The following is a 17,882-nucleotide window of genomic DNA, read 5'->3' on the forward strand; positions in this document are numbered from 1 at the left end:
CCCTGGCAGCCACAGGCCTCATGTGTGCTCACATCCTTCACAGAAATCACAGCTCAACTCCACCTGCTGCCCTCTGCTGCAAGCCACAACCTCCCTGCTTGTTTCTGCTCAATTACCTGCACACTGGCAGCAAGCCTGGCAGGAAACAGAAATGACATCAGTGCTGGCTAACTCAGTCTGTTCCACACCTAATCCAGCAACAGTTCAATCATTCAGGCACCAAGTGGCCACAGCAATGTGCTTCAGGAAACTGGGGGAGAACAAACTTTATTAGATACAGTGCTTCAGGAGCTGATTGAAAAGTTTCTTCACAGGCCACTTGAAGGTAAACTTCATCTACAGTCTTGCAGCTGTACAGAGATGTGTTTAAAACTTGAGAAACCAGAAGAGCTAGACTATGAAGGCATGTGTTCTTAGACATGTTTTTTAATAAAAAAGGAATGCATGTGTACAAGTAAAAACTTCCACGTTAGAAATGTTCTCTTGAGTTTGCATTAACTCCAGGACACCTAAGGGAGGGTGAAGAGTCAGTCTCCTGCCCTTGGCCAGAAGCCCAGCATGACCTTTCAGATGTGGTGAACACTATTCAGCAGTCTCATTCACACAGTTTTCCTCACTTGAATGCTGGAAGAATAACTCTTCTGCAGGCTGGGCAAGGTAGTAATGGAAAAATAAGGTTGGTTGGAGGAAGACTCAACACTGGGTAAAGACGAGATGGAGGCTTCTGTTGACAACTTGTTCAGTCCTCAAGCTTGAGTCTTAGCTTTTTTGCAGGCTGGCACTGCTGTTTCCTCCTCCTCAACTTTGCGAGGCTTCTTCACTGTGTACACCACGCCACAGGCACTCTTTCGAGTTTCTGGAATACACAAGCGGAAGCTGCAGTACCAGCACCTCAAATGCTGAAATAAAATGCATTTAAGGCATGCTCAGTTCATGTGTCCATGCCCCAACCCACAGCTGGACATGATGAGCAACCAGCCAGTCAGCACACACAGCAGGGAAGCAACCTGCAAGGGCAGGAGCTCGGGATTCACTGCATTACAGAGTGGAGAAAATACAATGGTGGGTATAGAATTATAACAAACCAAGGTCTGCAGGGACTGAGGAGCTGCAGAGACACAAAACCATAGGAAACCAGGCTTAGTCAGTTCAGTAATCACAGAAGGACACATTCTTGAAGCACTTTTAAAAGCACTTCTGAGCCAAACATACTGTTATTAAAAAAACACTAAAAAATGCATTCACATACGCCAGGATTCTTAGACTATGTGGGCACAATTGTATTGGCAGAGGATCCCCTACATACCAAGGAAGTATTTTATGGTATTCAAGAATTTTATTTACTAAACTCTCAACATTATCGTGAAATACTGGTCCAATAACCTACTGAGCCCAATTCAATTTTGTAATTACTGGTGGGAAGCTTCTCTGCAAAATTTGAGTTAGAAGAGAGTCCCTATTCCCTACAAATACTCTATTAGCAGAGAGGCTCTGAAAGAACCTTGACAAAATATATTGACTTATTCTGGGCTAGTATCCTCTCTGGGACAAGGGAAATGACACTTGCTATTTAATTTCACAGATAAGATAGATGACAGGCTTGAGAAATCTCACACAAATTTGATAAACTCTGTATTTCTATGTAGATGAGCAGCAGGCTGGAGGAGAACCTGATTTTTCCATGAGTTTGAAATGATACACACTGAAGAGTGAGTCAGAAATAATCCACGTATTAAAGCATCAGAAAGGGACATAACTAAGGTGCTTTTGCATACATGCTGCAAAAAGGCAAATGCAAAACACATGCATACCCATTTTTTGACTTCAATCACTGAGTTTTTTTGAGTGTCACTAAGATCAGCATTCAAACCTTTCTGAAATGGGGCAGTTTCACTATGAAGCACAGCAGCAGGCTCCTATTTCAGTTCAATCCTTTCTGACTCATTAATGTGGTTGCACGAGTCCTCCAGCATAGACAGCACCGCCAGTTCAGCCACTGATTTGCCAACATGGCAACAAGGGAAAATGAAACAGCCTTGCCACACAAGCTCCTCTTCATGCATTGGACAAAGAAGTAAAACCCTGATCTGACTTGCTCTGTAAGGTCTCAGACCTTTTGCAGAATATGCATCCACAAGAACTCAGTTTAACAAATGCACACATTATTTACAGGAGCTTCCAAGTGCTCACCTCCATGCAGCATGGTGGCTCTGCAGTTGGTGGACACAGCTGCCTTTGCTTCACCTTCTGAGAGGCCAAACAGCAAACCTCTGTCACTGCTGCTCAGGATCAAACACACAGGAAGCAACACACACAACAGGGAAGGCTCTCTGCACGACAGGCTTGCTTACTCTACAAATAACTGGGAATTAGCAAAGCTGTAACTCAAAGTGACATTTTGCATAAGGTTACCCAGAAGCAGAAATGAGGCACCCAATTCTCCTGGCTGCAGTTCCCCAGCAGCCCTCCTGGAAAGCTCCTGGCAATGTTGATTATTTCCAGACAAGAAGCTGTACTTTTGAAAATAAAAGTCTGTCAACACAGAAACATTTTAGATATGCATAATCAAGAAAAAAAATTACCCCCAAGAAAATTTCAGCTTTGGGGACAGGGCACTGTCTGATACTAACGCATTATGCTGAAGTTTCCAGCCACTTTTAGCGGGGATGACACCACCTTAGCTATGTTAATTTGGCTTGAGCCTGACTGCTCATTTTAAGAGGGAAGAAAAAATATTGTGCATAAAATCCTTCCAGGCCACACAACCTCCCACATGGCTCTCATGACTCAGAGCGCACTCCTTCCCTTCCAGGGACAGGCCAAATATGTGCTTCAGGGGTGGGGAGAGTAACAAAAATGCATCTGAACTCCTAAAAGAAGGGAAGAAAAGACATTCTCCTTTGTTTCTAGAATACAACTATGTTTTTTAACATTACATGTATAACCAAGGACTGGAAAATCCAGACCAGAAGTAGTTACTGCTCAAATAGGAACTTCTAATTTTACATAAAACCAATTTTAGAGCTTCTGCTACCAAAAATGTGACACTTTGGAGATACTAAGTAATAATGTCTCATTTGGTTCATAGTGTCCTTAGATTTTTATGGGTTTTCTTAATTTCTCCATTTACACCCACACAACATTAATGCACATCACAAAAAAACCTTCCTGGAGCTGAACACAAACATTATTAGTCACAGTGACTTCTCATGCCACCCCATGACCAAGATCTGTTGCTCCTTCCACACACTCAGAGCCCTGATTCACTGAATGGGTCACCAGCAAGTACCACTGTATAAAGTTCAAGGACTGTAAAGGATGAAAAGAATTTCAAAACCACTTTGAACTTTCCAATGCTACTACTAACTGCTGCCTTTGACTTTGGGAAAGGATACAGATTAGCCACATCATAAGGACCTCGGAGCTCTAGAGGCTAAAACAAAACAAAGTTTGGATATGTGAATGCCTTTGCTGTTAGACTGACAGTGTGAGCAGGCAGGGCAAGGCTATCAGATAGGCAAGATTAAATGCTATATAATAGCAAGCTACTGAACATAACAGTAAATCAAGCAAATACCACTATTCTGGCAAACAGAGTGTCCACCTGGGACAAAACTGTCGTGAAAAATACCACAGCAACAGCAAAAAAAAATCCCCCCAAAACCAACAAAACAAAACAACTAACCAAAAAAAAAGTCCCAAAACCCACAATACAATTCTTTGGTAATGGCAACCATATTTGAATATACATTTTTAGATGTTTAATGTGTAATTAAAGCTGTATTTTCAGCCACAGATAAATCTTCAATTTGTTCTGATATATAAAAAAAACAAAAAATCTGAGACTTACCCTTTCAGCTGCACTAGATATAACTATGTTCTGGAAAACAAAAGAGTACAAACATTCATCTGTCAGACAGCTCCAAGAAATGAAATAAAAATCAGCAAGATGCAAAAAATTTTTTGAGCATTAGCTAAGTTCAGGCTCAGAGCCCAATTAAACATCAGAGTATCTGATGCCCTCAGATGAACTCTGTCAGGGTAGGAATCTTAATTTAGGGACATGATAAACTTAGTTACTGCCTTGTCCCCTACATAGGGGCACAGGCACAAGCCCTCCCTTGCAATTACAAACCTCTCACAGCCAGATAGGAGATTATTAAGCACATCTCTTTTTAGAGTGTCAGGCTAAGCAGTGTAAGTGTCCAGAGTGATGGCATTAAGCAATCACCTATCAGCCTGCATCTCTCATACTGGACTTCAAAGTGCCCTTAAGGGTAAAGAAAAAATGCAGAGCTGCAGGCACTGTGTTAACAAGTGTCCCCTCTATTTACACCAGCTGAAAAAGGCCCCACATAAACAACTCACCCTGAGCTGTAAAAGAAATAGATTTAGGAGTCCAGGATCCCCCAGAAGCAGATTACAGGTAGTGCCTCGAGACAGTCTGGTGCTCCCAGATTTTAGGTCTGTACTATTGCAGTACCACTCAATGTTAAGCATTCATGTTGGCCTTGACCATACCCACACTTGCTCAGGAAATGTATCTACGCTTAGGCAGTGGCAGCCCCTTTGTGCCACACACTCCTTTCCCTTAACACTGGCACCCCTATGAAAATCACCAGGCAGAGAATCCCTTTTCTCCTAAAAGAGAGAACTGCAGAACAGGTATGTGACTACAGTGGGGCTGGCAGATCCCACAGCTCAGCTGCCAGAGCTCTTGTGATGCTAAGCTCCAAGGATGCTCACCTAGGGGGGCCTGCATGGCTCAGCTGGTAACTCTGCAGCAGCAAAATCTCCTTGCACCTTTTATTATACTCAATAAAAGGCTTTGGGAATTCCTGCTTGAGTGGGTGAGAATTAGAATTGTGCTGAGGCAGAGACAGACTTTCCCTCTCTGATGTTAGTACCACCAACACATCACCCAGCTCTGGTTTCAGGGTGGGGGTTTCCCCACACTGCTCTGCTTCCCCTGCCACCTCCATAGCACAAAGAGCTGGGCAGATATTGGAAGAAAATGCCCTGTGTGCAGCTAGACCTCAACAGCTGAAAAACCTGTGTAAAACTGGCTGCACGTTCAGTGTGCCCCAGGTTTCCTCATGTGCTGAGAAGAGCATGGGACAGTTGACTCTGCCTCCCCACAAGGAAAGCCAGAAGCAGGAACAATATATACATCAAAGTGACTAGACAGCACACATCCTGATGGAGCCTAGGATTGCTTTTCTGAATACTTCACCTTTAAAACAACTGCACTATGGATCCCAGAGGTGCTTTTGGGCATAAGTGGTTCTGACTGCAAGAGTTTGCTGGGAAAACTCAAGTTTCCTGCTGCAAACTGTAGCAACTAATGCCTGTCACCCAGGCTCAGAGGAGCTCCCAGAGCAGCTGTGTGAGCCATCTGAAGCCAGCACAGGACTGTGGATCACTGCTGGGCACTGGAGATACGCTCTGCCTGGTTCAAAGGCTTTCACTAGGGGACGGGTAACATGGAGGAGGGACACAAGAGCAGGTAAGAAAAGCACTGCTGGCAAGTGAAGAGCGGCAAGCAAAGGCAAATCCAAGGCAAGAGCTAAAGGCAAATCTAAAAGGCAAAACACTATCTCCCCAGGTAAAGCAGACAGCAGCTGTTCAGTACATTGCTCCAGGCAGCCTCCAACTCAGTTACCAAAACACAGCAGGTGAGGGACTGTGGTTATACACACCTTCTGTCTGGCAAGGCAGGGGAGTTTCTCCTTCATTCCCTGCACATTTTAATGTTTTAAAGACACTGCTCAATGCCAGCTCTGAGAACACAAGTAAATTTCTGAAGGTTTCTCTGCCCTGCTACAATAGAGGAGGAATAAAAGAATCCAAAAGCTACTATGGGTTGAGCAACTACACATTACAGAACATGAGAGTTGCATGCCAGGTGCCAACAGAAGCAGCCTAGGGACCAGCCATCCTATGTTCCATTTAAACAAGGGCCTCCACCTCACTGACAGAGGCAAACTCTCAGTAAGGGCTAATAACCATCTCTGATGGTCCACAGCCTACTGAATCTGGAGGCAAAGAACAAAGACAAGCCAGCAGTCCTCTTCCATGCCTGACAACAACTTGCCCTGTGCAGCTCCAGCTGCTTTACCTTCCAGTGGCAGATGAAACCCTGACTGACAGATGCAGAGTGAAAGGGCACCATGCACAGACAGAGCCTGAATATCTCACTTGCCCTATCCATGATACCAACTCAGCTGGTGCTCTCCAGTTCATGAACAACCACGTGAGAAGCACATCCTGAACTGCACAGAGGAAAGAGGAGCAGTATCAAAAAGGGAATTCCAAAGGAAAGTGGTCAATGTGTACAGAAGTCATGTCCAAGTCAGTACTTCATGTCATTACCTGCCAGAGCTGCGCTTCTCAGGAGAGGCTGTGCAAACACTCACCTTCTCTGTAGCACCAAGGAATGAATCTGTTTGACCCACCCTGCTGTTCTATAAAAGCTGCCATGATTGAGGTAATGACGGATCTGCTTTTAATTTACCTTCCAAGCTCTACATCCCACTTCAGATTTTCCAAATCCAGCTTCTCTGGACTGGCTACATGTGGCAGAGGCCATTTACAATACAGAAGAGGGAGCTACAATTTCTGTTAAATTTGATATGACCCCCTATTAAAAAGCATGGCCTGAGAGGACACAGCATAAGACAGCTTAACCTGGTAGCCTGAGAGGAGGTAAGTTATGAAAGCAATGTGTTACAAGCATCCCAAAGTTACTTCTTCCTTGGGTTTCAGTAGCATGGAAGAATGCAGCTCATCTGACTGCAGCAAAGCCTTGGCTGACAGCCAGCTAGCTGTTTGGTCTATTTTGGACACAGAGAATTTACTTGTTAACAAAACAAGATTTCTACTTTTTTTTAAATTGTTTTTTAGCCCCCATATTTAAAGTAGGCAGTCAAGAGAGCTTTTGGTTAATGAGAAATATGAAGTGGAAGATTTTAAAGAAATACATGAATTTCAGTTCTAGTGCAAACCTTAGAAGTCTGGCACTTTAATCTCCCTCCATCCCCTCCCACCTTTGTTTTTGGGAATTGCATACCATAACAACACATGGGTTGTTCTGGAAAAAGAATCTAACAGCTTGACAGCTTAAGAAGAAAGCATGCAGTGGTGCAAGACTGGAAGTATCTGGAGCTACAACGATTGTGTCCTTGTGTTAGTAGGCCAAGATTTAGTCACAGCTTCAGATGTCCCATCATCAAACTCATTTAAAATGGCTCAGTCTGTACAACTCCAGAAAAATTTGAACTGATTTAATTACCTTGTTTTCACTTTGAGAGCTTACCTTTCCCTTGCAGATCTGCATGAGGCTGATGGCATTTGAAATGGTGTATCTTCTCATAGTAGAGTCTTTGATGGCAGGCGTGTAAAGAAGTTCAAAGTAAATGCCTCGATCTATTGCCTTCACATGAAAGACAGCGATCAAAAATCAAAAGGAGAGAAGCCTAACAATCTAACAACTGCTGTCTGTTATTGATGCAGCTTACTCTCACTTTAACTGTGTCACATACAAAAAAATAAGGCAGAATTGTTCCAGTAAGAGCACAGCATAGCATAAAATGGGAGTGGGGGAAGGCTTCACTGTACTCCAGATACGTGTGCATAAATCTTGGACAGATAAATGAGGTTTAACAAACAAGCTCCAACCACTTATTTGCTGTAACTGGCTATCACTAATATATACACACAGTCAGAGTCAAGGAGACAGATAACCATTGCTGGTAATCTGCTGTCTTGAAACTTTGAGGACCCAAGTCCTCTAGTACCACACCCTGCTGTAAGAAAGATCATCACTTCCCTCAGCAGCCATGTATTGCAGATAAACAATTCCTCCTTGCACAAAAGCAGCAACGAGGACCCTTCTCCTGTCTCACAGCATTCTCTGGTGTTTGTGACAATGTTAGAAAACAGTGAATCACAGAAGAGGTTTCAAATAGTAATACTGGTTATGTTTTCAGCTGCTTTGACATCCTTTGCTGTCCCGGTGCCTCACCAAAAGCCCAGTATCCTTGTTTTTGCAAACACAGAAAGGTTAAGCAACTTGCACACAGTGTGCTAGCAATAAAGACACAAGGTAAGGCGAGGAGTTCTTTGTTCCATGGCAATCCTACATTTGCCTGAAATGATACTCTACTCTTACACAAATATTATTAAAATAGGCTGCAGTGGTAATACTGTAAGAGAGTCCAGTAACTGAATACAGCTGGAATTAATCCAGCTCCCACCCATGCATGACCTCTGTATGCAAGCACAACAGAAGCCATACATGCATCAAATGTTCTGCATATATCTGGCCTGATAGCTGCAAACAAGAGAAGCCTGAATTCATCAAAACCAAACAGGTGATGGCAATACACCAATTTCCAGTCAAGGTGGTTTTTAACCTCATCCCTACCACTTCAGCTGCCTGCCAATCTGTCTGGCATTGTAACAACCAGAACTGACTGGCCCAGGATGCACAGACCTGCCCGACAGACAGACTGCCTGGAGGCTGGGAGTGTGGAAGATGAGAGGTAGCTTGCAAGGAAAATGTCTCCCAACACAGGGCTCTAAGAGCCACACAGCTCCTTACCTGGGCCAGCTGCTGCAGTTTTAGACAGCTAGGGTACTTTCATACAGCGTTTCATACAAAATTGTTATTCCAAGTGGAATGTTGAAATCCTCAGTTTACCATAAATGCCAATGTATTATTGTTATTCTGTCTCAGAATTAATTCTAGTTAATTTTGAATTTTTATTCTAGGTCAAACTTTATAAAAAAAGGAAGTACGATTACTAGCCAATTCCAAATTTAAAATTTTGAGAACTAAGTTCTACATCAGCCAAGAATGCCCATGTGGAATGAACCTTTACATACACTCAGAGGAGAAAACAAGTTCCCATAAGAGCACGTTCAGATTAAGTTTTCTGGCAAACTACCAAGAGCAGGCAGAACTATATTTGATCCACACTGATAGCCATCTTGGGTCCCACAGCATATATTTAGCAATGCCACACTGGGTTCATTTACCAAGACATTCTTTTGTCCAAGTATGGATTCAATGCAGTTGTCTTTCAAGTAACCAGCACAACATCCTTCTCCTAAACTGACACTGCCATTCACATTTCCTGTCTTTTAAATCAAAGGGCTGTTTATCTGTTTTGACACAGCTGTACCATTTCTGGTTTGGGAAGCAGCTTTGTCAGCAATCACACCATATCTCCCTGCTTAGCAGCACAGTGGCCTGAAGGCTCTGTTTCCACTCCTTGGGAACACCACTTCTGCCTTCTTAATTGGGGGACAGGAGGAGAAAAAGAAAGAACATACATCAATGTGTATTAAGTGCCACAGTGGAGGCCCTGAAGTGAAGGACATTTGAAACAAAACTATACATTATGCAAGAAAATAAAAGAACCACTTGGATAGGAATGGTGGGTGGAAAGCAGTAGGGAATTCGACTCAGATTTTGTATTTAATGTCAGTCTAACAGCAAGAGTGCAATTTAGATGTAAATTTACCATATTCACAGGGGGCCTTCGGAAGTAGAATGGCAGCTTTTCTGTTACATTTATGCAGACCAGATCCACATCTAGTGTTGTGCAAGCAATCTACAGCAAAGAAATAGGAACAGATTATTAGATATGCCAAAAAATACATAACTAACTTAAGGTGCACTAATATTCTCCTTCATTTCTTAATGCAACAAATGTCTCTCCAGGGTGAGTTCAGTTTTAAAATTAAGAGGTACTGTGCATTGCAGGTATGCCAATACAACAGCAGCATTTGAGACTTAAAAACCCAAGTCTTCCCTTTCTTATAGAACTAATTTTCCAATAAAATAACGGTCAACCCCAAAGCAGCACTTACTTCTTTGTTTTTGTCTGACAGAGGACATGCAGAAGCAATGTTGGCTTTTGACAAAAGAACTCACAGATAATAAAGACCAACACCAGTTTAGAAAGGGAAGACTGCAGGAACTGCCCCTTGTACCATCATGCTCTGATTCCAGAGCAGCACCTGTTTGTTTTCAGGATTAATTACTTTTACCAGAAGCAATAGAGAAAAGTATGGAAAAAAAGCAGAATGTGACTGTTGGTGCTGGAGACCAATCCTCAGAGCCTCCCTTTCCTGGCTGGGTGCAGCTCCTCCTGAGAGCCACACCTCTGGCAAGAGTCTGGAGACAGCACTGAAGGCTGCAGTTTAAGAATGTAGCTTTGAATTCACACCACAATTTACAGGTTGTATTGAGAGACAGAGGAAATGAACAAGGGGCAGAGACTCCTCACACTGAGATACAAGGAAAATTAAGGGACCCTAAAAGGGAGTCCTTGATTGACATTAATCTCATACACCCAAGGTAGGAATTATATATGCCTGCTCTGTAAGGATGATTACACAGGGCTACACTAATGCCTGTAAGCAGTGTTGTAACAAAGAAGGTAAGACAGGATGGGAAAGTTGAAAAGGAATTTTCTGTGTGTTGGGGAACTCTCTGCACTCAGAAACCTGGCAGCAACTGCTCCAAATACACCTGGGCCAGGTGCCAACCATTCATCCCTCCTCCCACTGGCACAAAAGCAGTGGGGGCTGTGAGCAGCCCCAGGGGTGAGGGCTGCTCTAACACAAGGCACACTGCTGCTCGGCAAACTGGTCTTCTACCAGTTTGTTCACATGGAATTTGGATGGAGATGAGAGCACAGGCCCAGCTTTAGGAATGTTTCTTAGCTGTTGATAGCACTCTCTCCTAGACAAGACAGCCACAGTACACAGGCAGGCAAACCACCACCAAGGTTTTTGAAGTTGAAATGTCTTTGCCAGGACATTCAGACTGAACTTTTTCTTCATGCCCTACCTTTATATTTATCCTCCATTAGGCAGGACATAGGCTGCCTGTGGAATCTATGGCATGGAATTAGATTTCCAAGAGGAAGTTCAGCCCTACTACAGTCGGCTTCCCTCCTTTTCTCACATGAGGTACAAACTACCACACTGAGGTGATTTATGGGAACATGCACAGAACAAACAGCTCTGAATCATGCCCTAGAAAATATGTCAGCGAGGTCATAAAAAATTCAGGAAGAGATTATGGCAAAAATTAAGGGAAGCAAGAACAGACATCAGACACATGCAAGTTGTCCTATTTGATGAGAAATCAAGCCTTCCTAATCAGCTCCAGAAACACTGGAAAATTTGCAAATTAAGCACAGTGGGACAGGGAGTGACTCAAAAGCCAGGATATCTACAGGATTCCAGTGACATGAACATGTCAGAAAATACCACCAAGGAAAACCAAACTGCGAGCCATATTCCTCACATATGAGGAATTCCTGCACTGCATGAAAAACTGGAGAGCAGATTTCTCCAAGAGCTCTAATATTCAGCCTAGCTCTGGCTCCCAGACAAATCAAACATGCAGCCAAGCTAAGGCTACCCTGCCTGCTGAAAAGATCTGAAGTGCAACAACTTCATCCAGAAAATGTCATGCAGCAAGTTGCACAGCCCAGCAGCAGCCTGGCAGCACTGTGGGCAAGAGCCCCATCTGCTGGGAGAACTCCAGCCAGCCATTAATAAATACATCTGCCACTGTCTGGGGGCTCTGAAGCAAGCTTTGGCAAACGTTCTAGGAATAAACATTGAAATCTGACTCTGCACTACATCTTCAGATGTACATATGTAGGCTTTTTTAGATACTAGTGATGTGCTAAGTGCTTAAAAACAGCAGACAGAGCTAACTAATATCATTTAAACAATCAGAAATCTTAGAAAGCAACATTTTTTAAAAACAGCAAGTACAGACCCTATTACCTGCATGGGGTGGGCATTCCTGCTGCAGGCCAAAACAATATTTTTGGGAGACTTAAACAAGGAGCCCATTCTACAATTGGCAAACATGGCTTCCTCATCCCCTAAAGGATATAAATTATTTGAAGAATTTGAGCACATCTTTCAATACATATCACTGCCACACTCAGCCACAAAAGAGCTTCCCTGGCTTGTGACAAAAGGGCACAGACTAGTTTTGGGCCATGCTAAAATTGGAGTACACCTCCAAGGGTCATGTAATTTTTTCACAAAAACATGAAAAATCTTGTTCTATGGAGAAAACACAAGTGCCGAATTGTTGGTGAGAAAGATGATGCTCTTGAGCTCATGCTCAGTTACCAAAAGCCAATAGGAATTTTTCATGCAAGACCCACTCTTGAAGGCTTTATTTTTAATAATGAAATATCCATGTGTTGTAAGAGGCAAACTGTATGTGCTGAAACCCCCTGTGTAAAGTCCCCTTTCACCTGTGTGATAGCTCTGTGAAACTGAATCAGCTCTCCACAGTGAGACATTCTAAAATCTCTACACAAAAGGCAGCCATACAAACCTGCCCTGAATGTGACGCATGAATGAAGTCCTTCACCTCATGCACTTTGCGAGAAACACGCTTGGGTTCCATCCCCAGCTCCGAGTGCTGCCAGCATGGAAGCAATGGAGATAATCTCACTGACAATCCTGCCTCTTTCCTCACAGCCTGCCTGTCACCTGCCAGAGTGTCAGCTTAGCCAGGCCCTGTGTGCACTGCCCTGCCAGAGCACAGCGCTGCTCTGCGCTGGCACAGCTCCGCGGGGCTGCCTGCTGAATCACTCTGGGAAAGGGGATCTGCCTGCAAAAGAACTTGGCAAAACCTCTGGTTACTGCTCAGCCAAAAGCAGGCTCCTCCAAGCAAGCTGCCATGCAGCTGAGCAAGCAAGCAGCTCAGCAAAGCAGGCAGGGACTGCAGAAATGAGTGGCTGCCTAAACGCTGCCACAGCTGGATGTGCAACTGCAGCAGGAGGCGTGATATGGCTGAAAATAAACAATAATAACCCTAAGTGAGAGAATACTCTTTTCCCCAAAAAACAACACAGCACACCCGAGCTGATCACTTAGTTTCAGGTGTGTGTTTAAGCATACTTGATTGAGCTCACTTGAAAAGTGAGATTTTACACTATTGCCAGAGATCAAAAGAAAGAGGTAGAGAGTGGCCAGCAAAAAATATTTAAAACCATTTGCCTCTGTCACACCCTGAAGAGTCCTAAAATCTTTCAAGGGAAATAAAATACAGAAATTTGTTTAATTTTGCTGTAACTCTTATAATTAATGTTTGAATTTGGCTGAAAAATTCTCTAAAGTTCATATTCTTTGACAGCTCCTGCTTTGTAGTTTACTTGGACAAGACTTGAAATAGGAGGGGAAATACTGTAGAAAAACAAAACAGAATAATGCAATTTTAATGTAGCAAAACAGGTATTCAGCAGTACTAGAAAGTGGCTTTAACTTATTTTAAAAAAACAACCACCAGACTCAGTTTTAAACTGAAAAGTTTTGAAAGTAAATATCTTTGAAAGTAAATTCTTCAAAGAAACTCACTTTTTTTTTTGCTGTCCCTGCCCCTCACACTGCTTTCAACTGCATGTCTGCCTGCCAAGGCTAACAGAGATGGAACACTTCCACCTACTCACCCAATTCAGACTTAATATTTACAAGCTTACAACAGATCAGACATCGCAATTTTGGGTTTTGTAAGAAAAATTCTGACAAAAACATAACTTCTTTCAAGGTGCTCCACCAAATCAGAACATCGACATCAGCTGTTATCAAGTATTTCAGAACAATTTAAATAAAATATGAAGGAAATGGGGGTCAACAGCTACCAGGTAACTCACAGAACCACATTAGTTCCACTTTAAAATCCTCCCTAGCATTTTTGAGGAATAATTAGTTTTAACAGAAGATCAAAAGTGCATTTTAGGGAAGTTTTCAAGAGTTTGAGAAGTTAAAGCTGAAGACAGAAGTTTTCTACATGATGATATACAGATATATTGGAGGGGAAAAAAGAATGTTTTCTGTCCTCACTAGAGTACAAGGCACATAAAGGCAACCACAGTGCAGGGCATACTAGTCCCTCCATCATGTAGACAAGGTAGATATTTCAGACTTTAACCTGTCACCTCAGAGTCCTGCAGCCTCCTGCAAATCCTCCCAAACCCCTCAGCCCATCAACTGCCCAGGTGGCCTGTAATGTTTGATTAACTCCATGAGGCCTTTATAAATGGGGAATAAAATCAAAACAAAAGCATGTACTTAAATTAGCACAAGGCACTAAAGGCTACTGAATGAGCATTACTGATGAGATGATGGTACTTACATGGAACAGCTTCTCAGTTTTTGGAAATACTGCTATGATGTCATATAACCTTATGTTTGCAGATGTTGATCTCTATAAAAGGAGGAAACAATTACTACTTTGAATTCTGACATGCACAATGATTACAACCAAAACAATGAGGGAAAAAATCCTTTTTCCCTGTCAAGTATTAAAACAAAGCCAATAATCAACAAATTACACTGCAGGTTTCTACAATGAAGTAATTTATTCTCAATTTGAGGTTTGTCCCAGCAATTTATTAAGACACACTTTTTGCTTTGATCTTGTAGCACAAAAACATAACCAGATGCAAGGGTTACTCATGGTCTTCTAGTTCATGCACAGAAGTCCAGAAACCAAGGAACAGAACTATTTTTCCATATTGACAAATGATCAACAGAAGCTATATACACTCTTGTAAGTCTGCATCTCCTCATGATCACTTTACTTGTTAGAGATGCAATTTCAGAAACCACTTCTGAGTGCCCTATAAATTCCAGGATGTTGTCCCCATAGAATTTACAGTTTCATTGATTCATTAAGAAAAGGAAATAAAAGTTGCAAAATTGATTGCTGAGTATACTTACCAAGAGATTACAGTGGGAAGGATCAGAAACAACAAGTGTTAGCCGGGTCAAGACTTTAATTCTTTTAGATGTCCCCTACAGAAAAAAGAATAATATTAATAACTCAATGCAAAAATTTGTGGTAATTTCCACCCAGTCTGCTATAAAAAGAAAATGGTGTCATGTTTATAGTCTTGCTATACTAATTTTCTTAAATCTGTAATTACACTTCCCTAATTTACATTATCTCTTTGATATTATACCTGTTCTTACAAAAAATTACTTACTGTGTTTCTCTGAGGAAGGATGAATAGAAAGCAAAGAAAAAAAAGAAAAACAACCATGCAGAAAAATTGAGTATGATTTACTACTGCTATGATTCCCCAGGCAGGCCACAACTGCAAGGAAAAGCAGTTCTTGAATTAATCAATGTCGGTGACCCAAAACACATGATTGTATTTCTTTATATCCAAATTTTGCTCCTCCAAAACTTAAATTTCAAGAATTGTACTGTAATTATTCAACTACAAGCAGATTCAAAATTCACACAAAGGAATTTCTTTAATAACTTCTAAAATAATGAATAGTGCCTACCCTGATGTGAGTTTACTATTCTTCCAATGCTTGGAGTTGTAACCATGAAATAATGGACTAATTTTTCTTTTTTGATTAACACCTCATACACAAAATCCCATATACAAACACACAAAGGTAAAAAAGGGTAACTCAGAATACCAATGTATATATATAGAATGTAACTAGACATACTTGTACAATAGGTAAAGATGAAAACAACTCTGAAGGGGATACTGGCTTGACGATTTCCTTGAAAGAGAACAGAACAAAGTTATTAAAAATGTCATGGGTTATGTTTACATGTAAACAAAAAGTGTGTTCCAATCTTAAGAAGAAATTTACCACACTAAGGAAACTATTTTTGTGGGACAGTACATGAACCACATTAAAAATTAATCCGAAGGCAGTTCTACTGAAATATAAAATGGGAGTTTTATTACAAATAGAGAGATTTGTGGTTGTGTCTAGATGTGCATTCTGCAGCTAAAGCTATCTGGAAACATGGAATAAGGCAGCAGATTTACTAAAGAAAACACAGTAAGAACAAATAACCCCAAGAAAAATTACCTGTTTCTTTTCTTTAAAGTCGATGACATGATTAAGTGCAACTACAGAATATCCCACTGAAAAACACACAGTAAAAATTTAGTTAATATACAGCAAAAAAACAATTCCAATGAGAAAACCGTAAAATACTCATTACTTAACTGTCCTACAGTTAATAATCACGCGCATGTTTAGATTTCACAATATTTTTTAAGACAACCGGTTCACCCAAAAAGTGCTTTGAAATAGACAAAAAAAAAAAATCTGTTTGGCTTTTAACATATCCCTGGCCTGACAACTCTTACTCAATGCAGTGCTTTATAAACACAAATACATGAGTTTGGTGTCCCCAAAGGTCTGGCCTAGCCTGGCCCTGTTTGTGACTTTCTTTATGGAAAACTGCTAAGTGTACTCAGGACAGTTGTTAAAAAGTGCAGATAACGCAGAGGTGGCAGAGATACAGCTGTCGGAGAAGGCAAAGCAGGAATTCCAAACGATGCCGAGTGAACGTAGGAGAAGGTAAGGCTCGCAGGCTCTGGGGAGGATGACAGACCTGCCGGGGGCATTCAAACCTCCCGCCCCGAACCCCGCACAGGCAGCACGTGGCTGCGCAACAGCTCTGCAGGAAAAGAGCCGGGCCCTACCAAACTGCCGGCGGAAAAACTTGTGCACGTAGGGAAAAAACCAACCGTGACACCGGGACAAGCAGGCAGAGACAGAGCTGCAAGGCGCAGCAGGAGCTTCCCCTGCGCCCCCGTCTCGGCTGAGCCAGCCCTGGGCACTGGGCTGGCAGAGAGTCGCGGGCTGAGCGGGCTGAGCGGAGCGGTGCCGGGGGAAACGGAGGGAAAGGAAGGTTCATCCCGGGAGTCCGGCCGTGCCAGCCCAGCCCGCAGGCTCCGGCAGTGCCTGCCGTGCCAGGGGAGCCGCCGCTCGCGTCCCGCTGCCCTCTTGGCCGGGGCCGGCCGCGCTCCCCAGCTCGGCCCCACCGAGCTCCGGGCCGGCCCCGCCGCCCGCCCCGCTCGCAGACTCACGGTGCGCCGCGGCCTCCAGCAGGCTCTGCAGGGACTTCTTGTCCGCTCCCTGCGGCAGGTTCAGGTCGGCGAAGCCGGCCATGCTCTCGGCGCGGCGGGCGGGCCCAGCCCGGGCACGGCGGCGGCGCAAGCGGCGGCACCGCCCTCCCGCCCGCGGCAGCCTGGGCCCTGTAGTCCCGCCCGTCCGGGCCGGCGGCTCCGGCAGCCCTGGCGGGGCCGTGCTCCACGGGGCTTTGGCTGCCTCGCCGCGGCGCTGCGGGGCCAGGGAGGGGCTGTGTGGTGATGGCTCAGGTCTCAGGCGGAGCCTCTGAAGGCGATCCCCCAGGATCGTGGTTCGTTCCCAGGCAGCGCACCCCGGGCTGGCTCTGAGGAGCATCCCCGAGCGGCTCTGCCGCTCTCCGCGGCCGCAGCGGAGCCGGCCGAGGCTCGCCGTGCCCCTCGGAGCCGCCGGGTGCCCACCAGGTGGAGCGGTAGCCCTGCTCCTGTGGCGTGTTATCTAAGCCCTGTGAAACTGGTTCGGCTCTGTCTGAACGTTGCCAATACACATCAAATCCAATCTTTTCTATTTATGGTTTCATAGTTATTCTCTTTCCTACAAAGCCCCGAGCTGCCAAAGATATGCCAAAGATATGTCAAAGATACCCCTGACACCGAAGAGGACAGAGGAATTCTCACAGACTGATAATCAGATAGAAGTTCACTGTGTAGCACTGCCACAAAAAGTACTAATGTTGTTCTACCGCTGATAAATAGCACACAATATGTAAAATACAAGTGGAAATTCTCAATAGGTGGTTTTTGGTGACTTAGAGCAGCTGCTGAAGACAGCAAGTCTGCAATTCCTGTCCAACTTCAGGTGGCCAAACCAGGTAGTCCTTCCCTTTTTCTATCTTCAAATTGGGCTAAATGCTCATCAGGGCAAGTCTGTGGAAATCTGGAGCCCTGAATTCTTAATATGGCAAAAAGGCTTCTAACTGA

The 17,882-nt window shown here is 43.6% G+C and overlaps 1 protein-coding gene across 1 annotated transcript; it reads right to left on the reverse strand.

Moving 5' to 3' along the window:
* Nucleotides 1-251: 251 nt before the first annotated feature.
* On the reverse strand, nt 252-17,096 carry RPP30 (ribonuclease P/MRP subunit p30). Its single transcript, XM_064716331.1, has 11 exons — nt 16,905-17,096; nt 15,895-15,950; nt 15,520-15,576; nt 14,773-14,847; nt 14,186-14,257; nt 9,528-9,617; nt 7,316-7,432; nt 3,851-3,880; nt 3,396-3,433; nt 2,191-2,270; nt 252-856 (listed from the first exon to the last, which is right to left on the reverse strand). Exons 1-11 carry the CDS (start codon nt 16,984-16,986, stop codon nt 747-749), a joined length of 807 nt encoding a protein of 268 aa, XP_064572401.1. The 5' UTR covers nt 16,987-17,096; the 3' UTR covers nt 252-746.
* Nucleotides 17,097-17,882: the final 786 nt, after the last annotated feature.

Source organism: Zonotrichia leucophrys, chromosome 6, assembly GCF_028769735.1.
Source record: "Zonotrichia leucophrys gambelii isolate GWCS_2022_RI chromosome 6, RI_Zleu_2.0, whole genome shotgun sequence".
Taxonomy (NCBI): Eukaryota; Metazoa; Chordata; class Aves; order Passeriformes; family Passerellidae; genus Zonotrichia; species Zonotrichia leucophrys.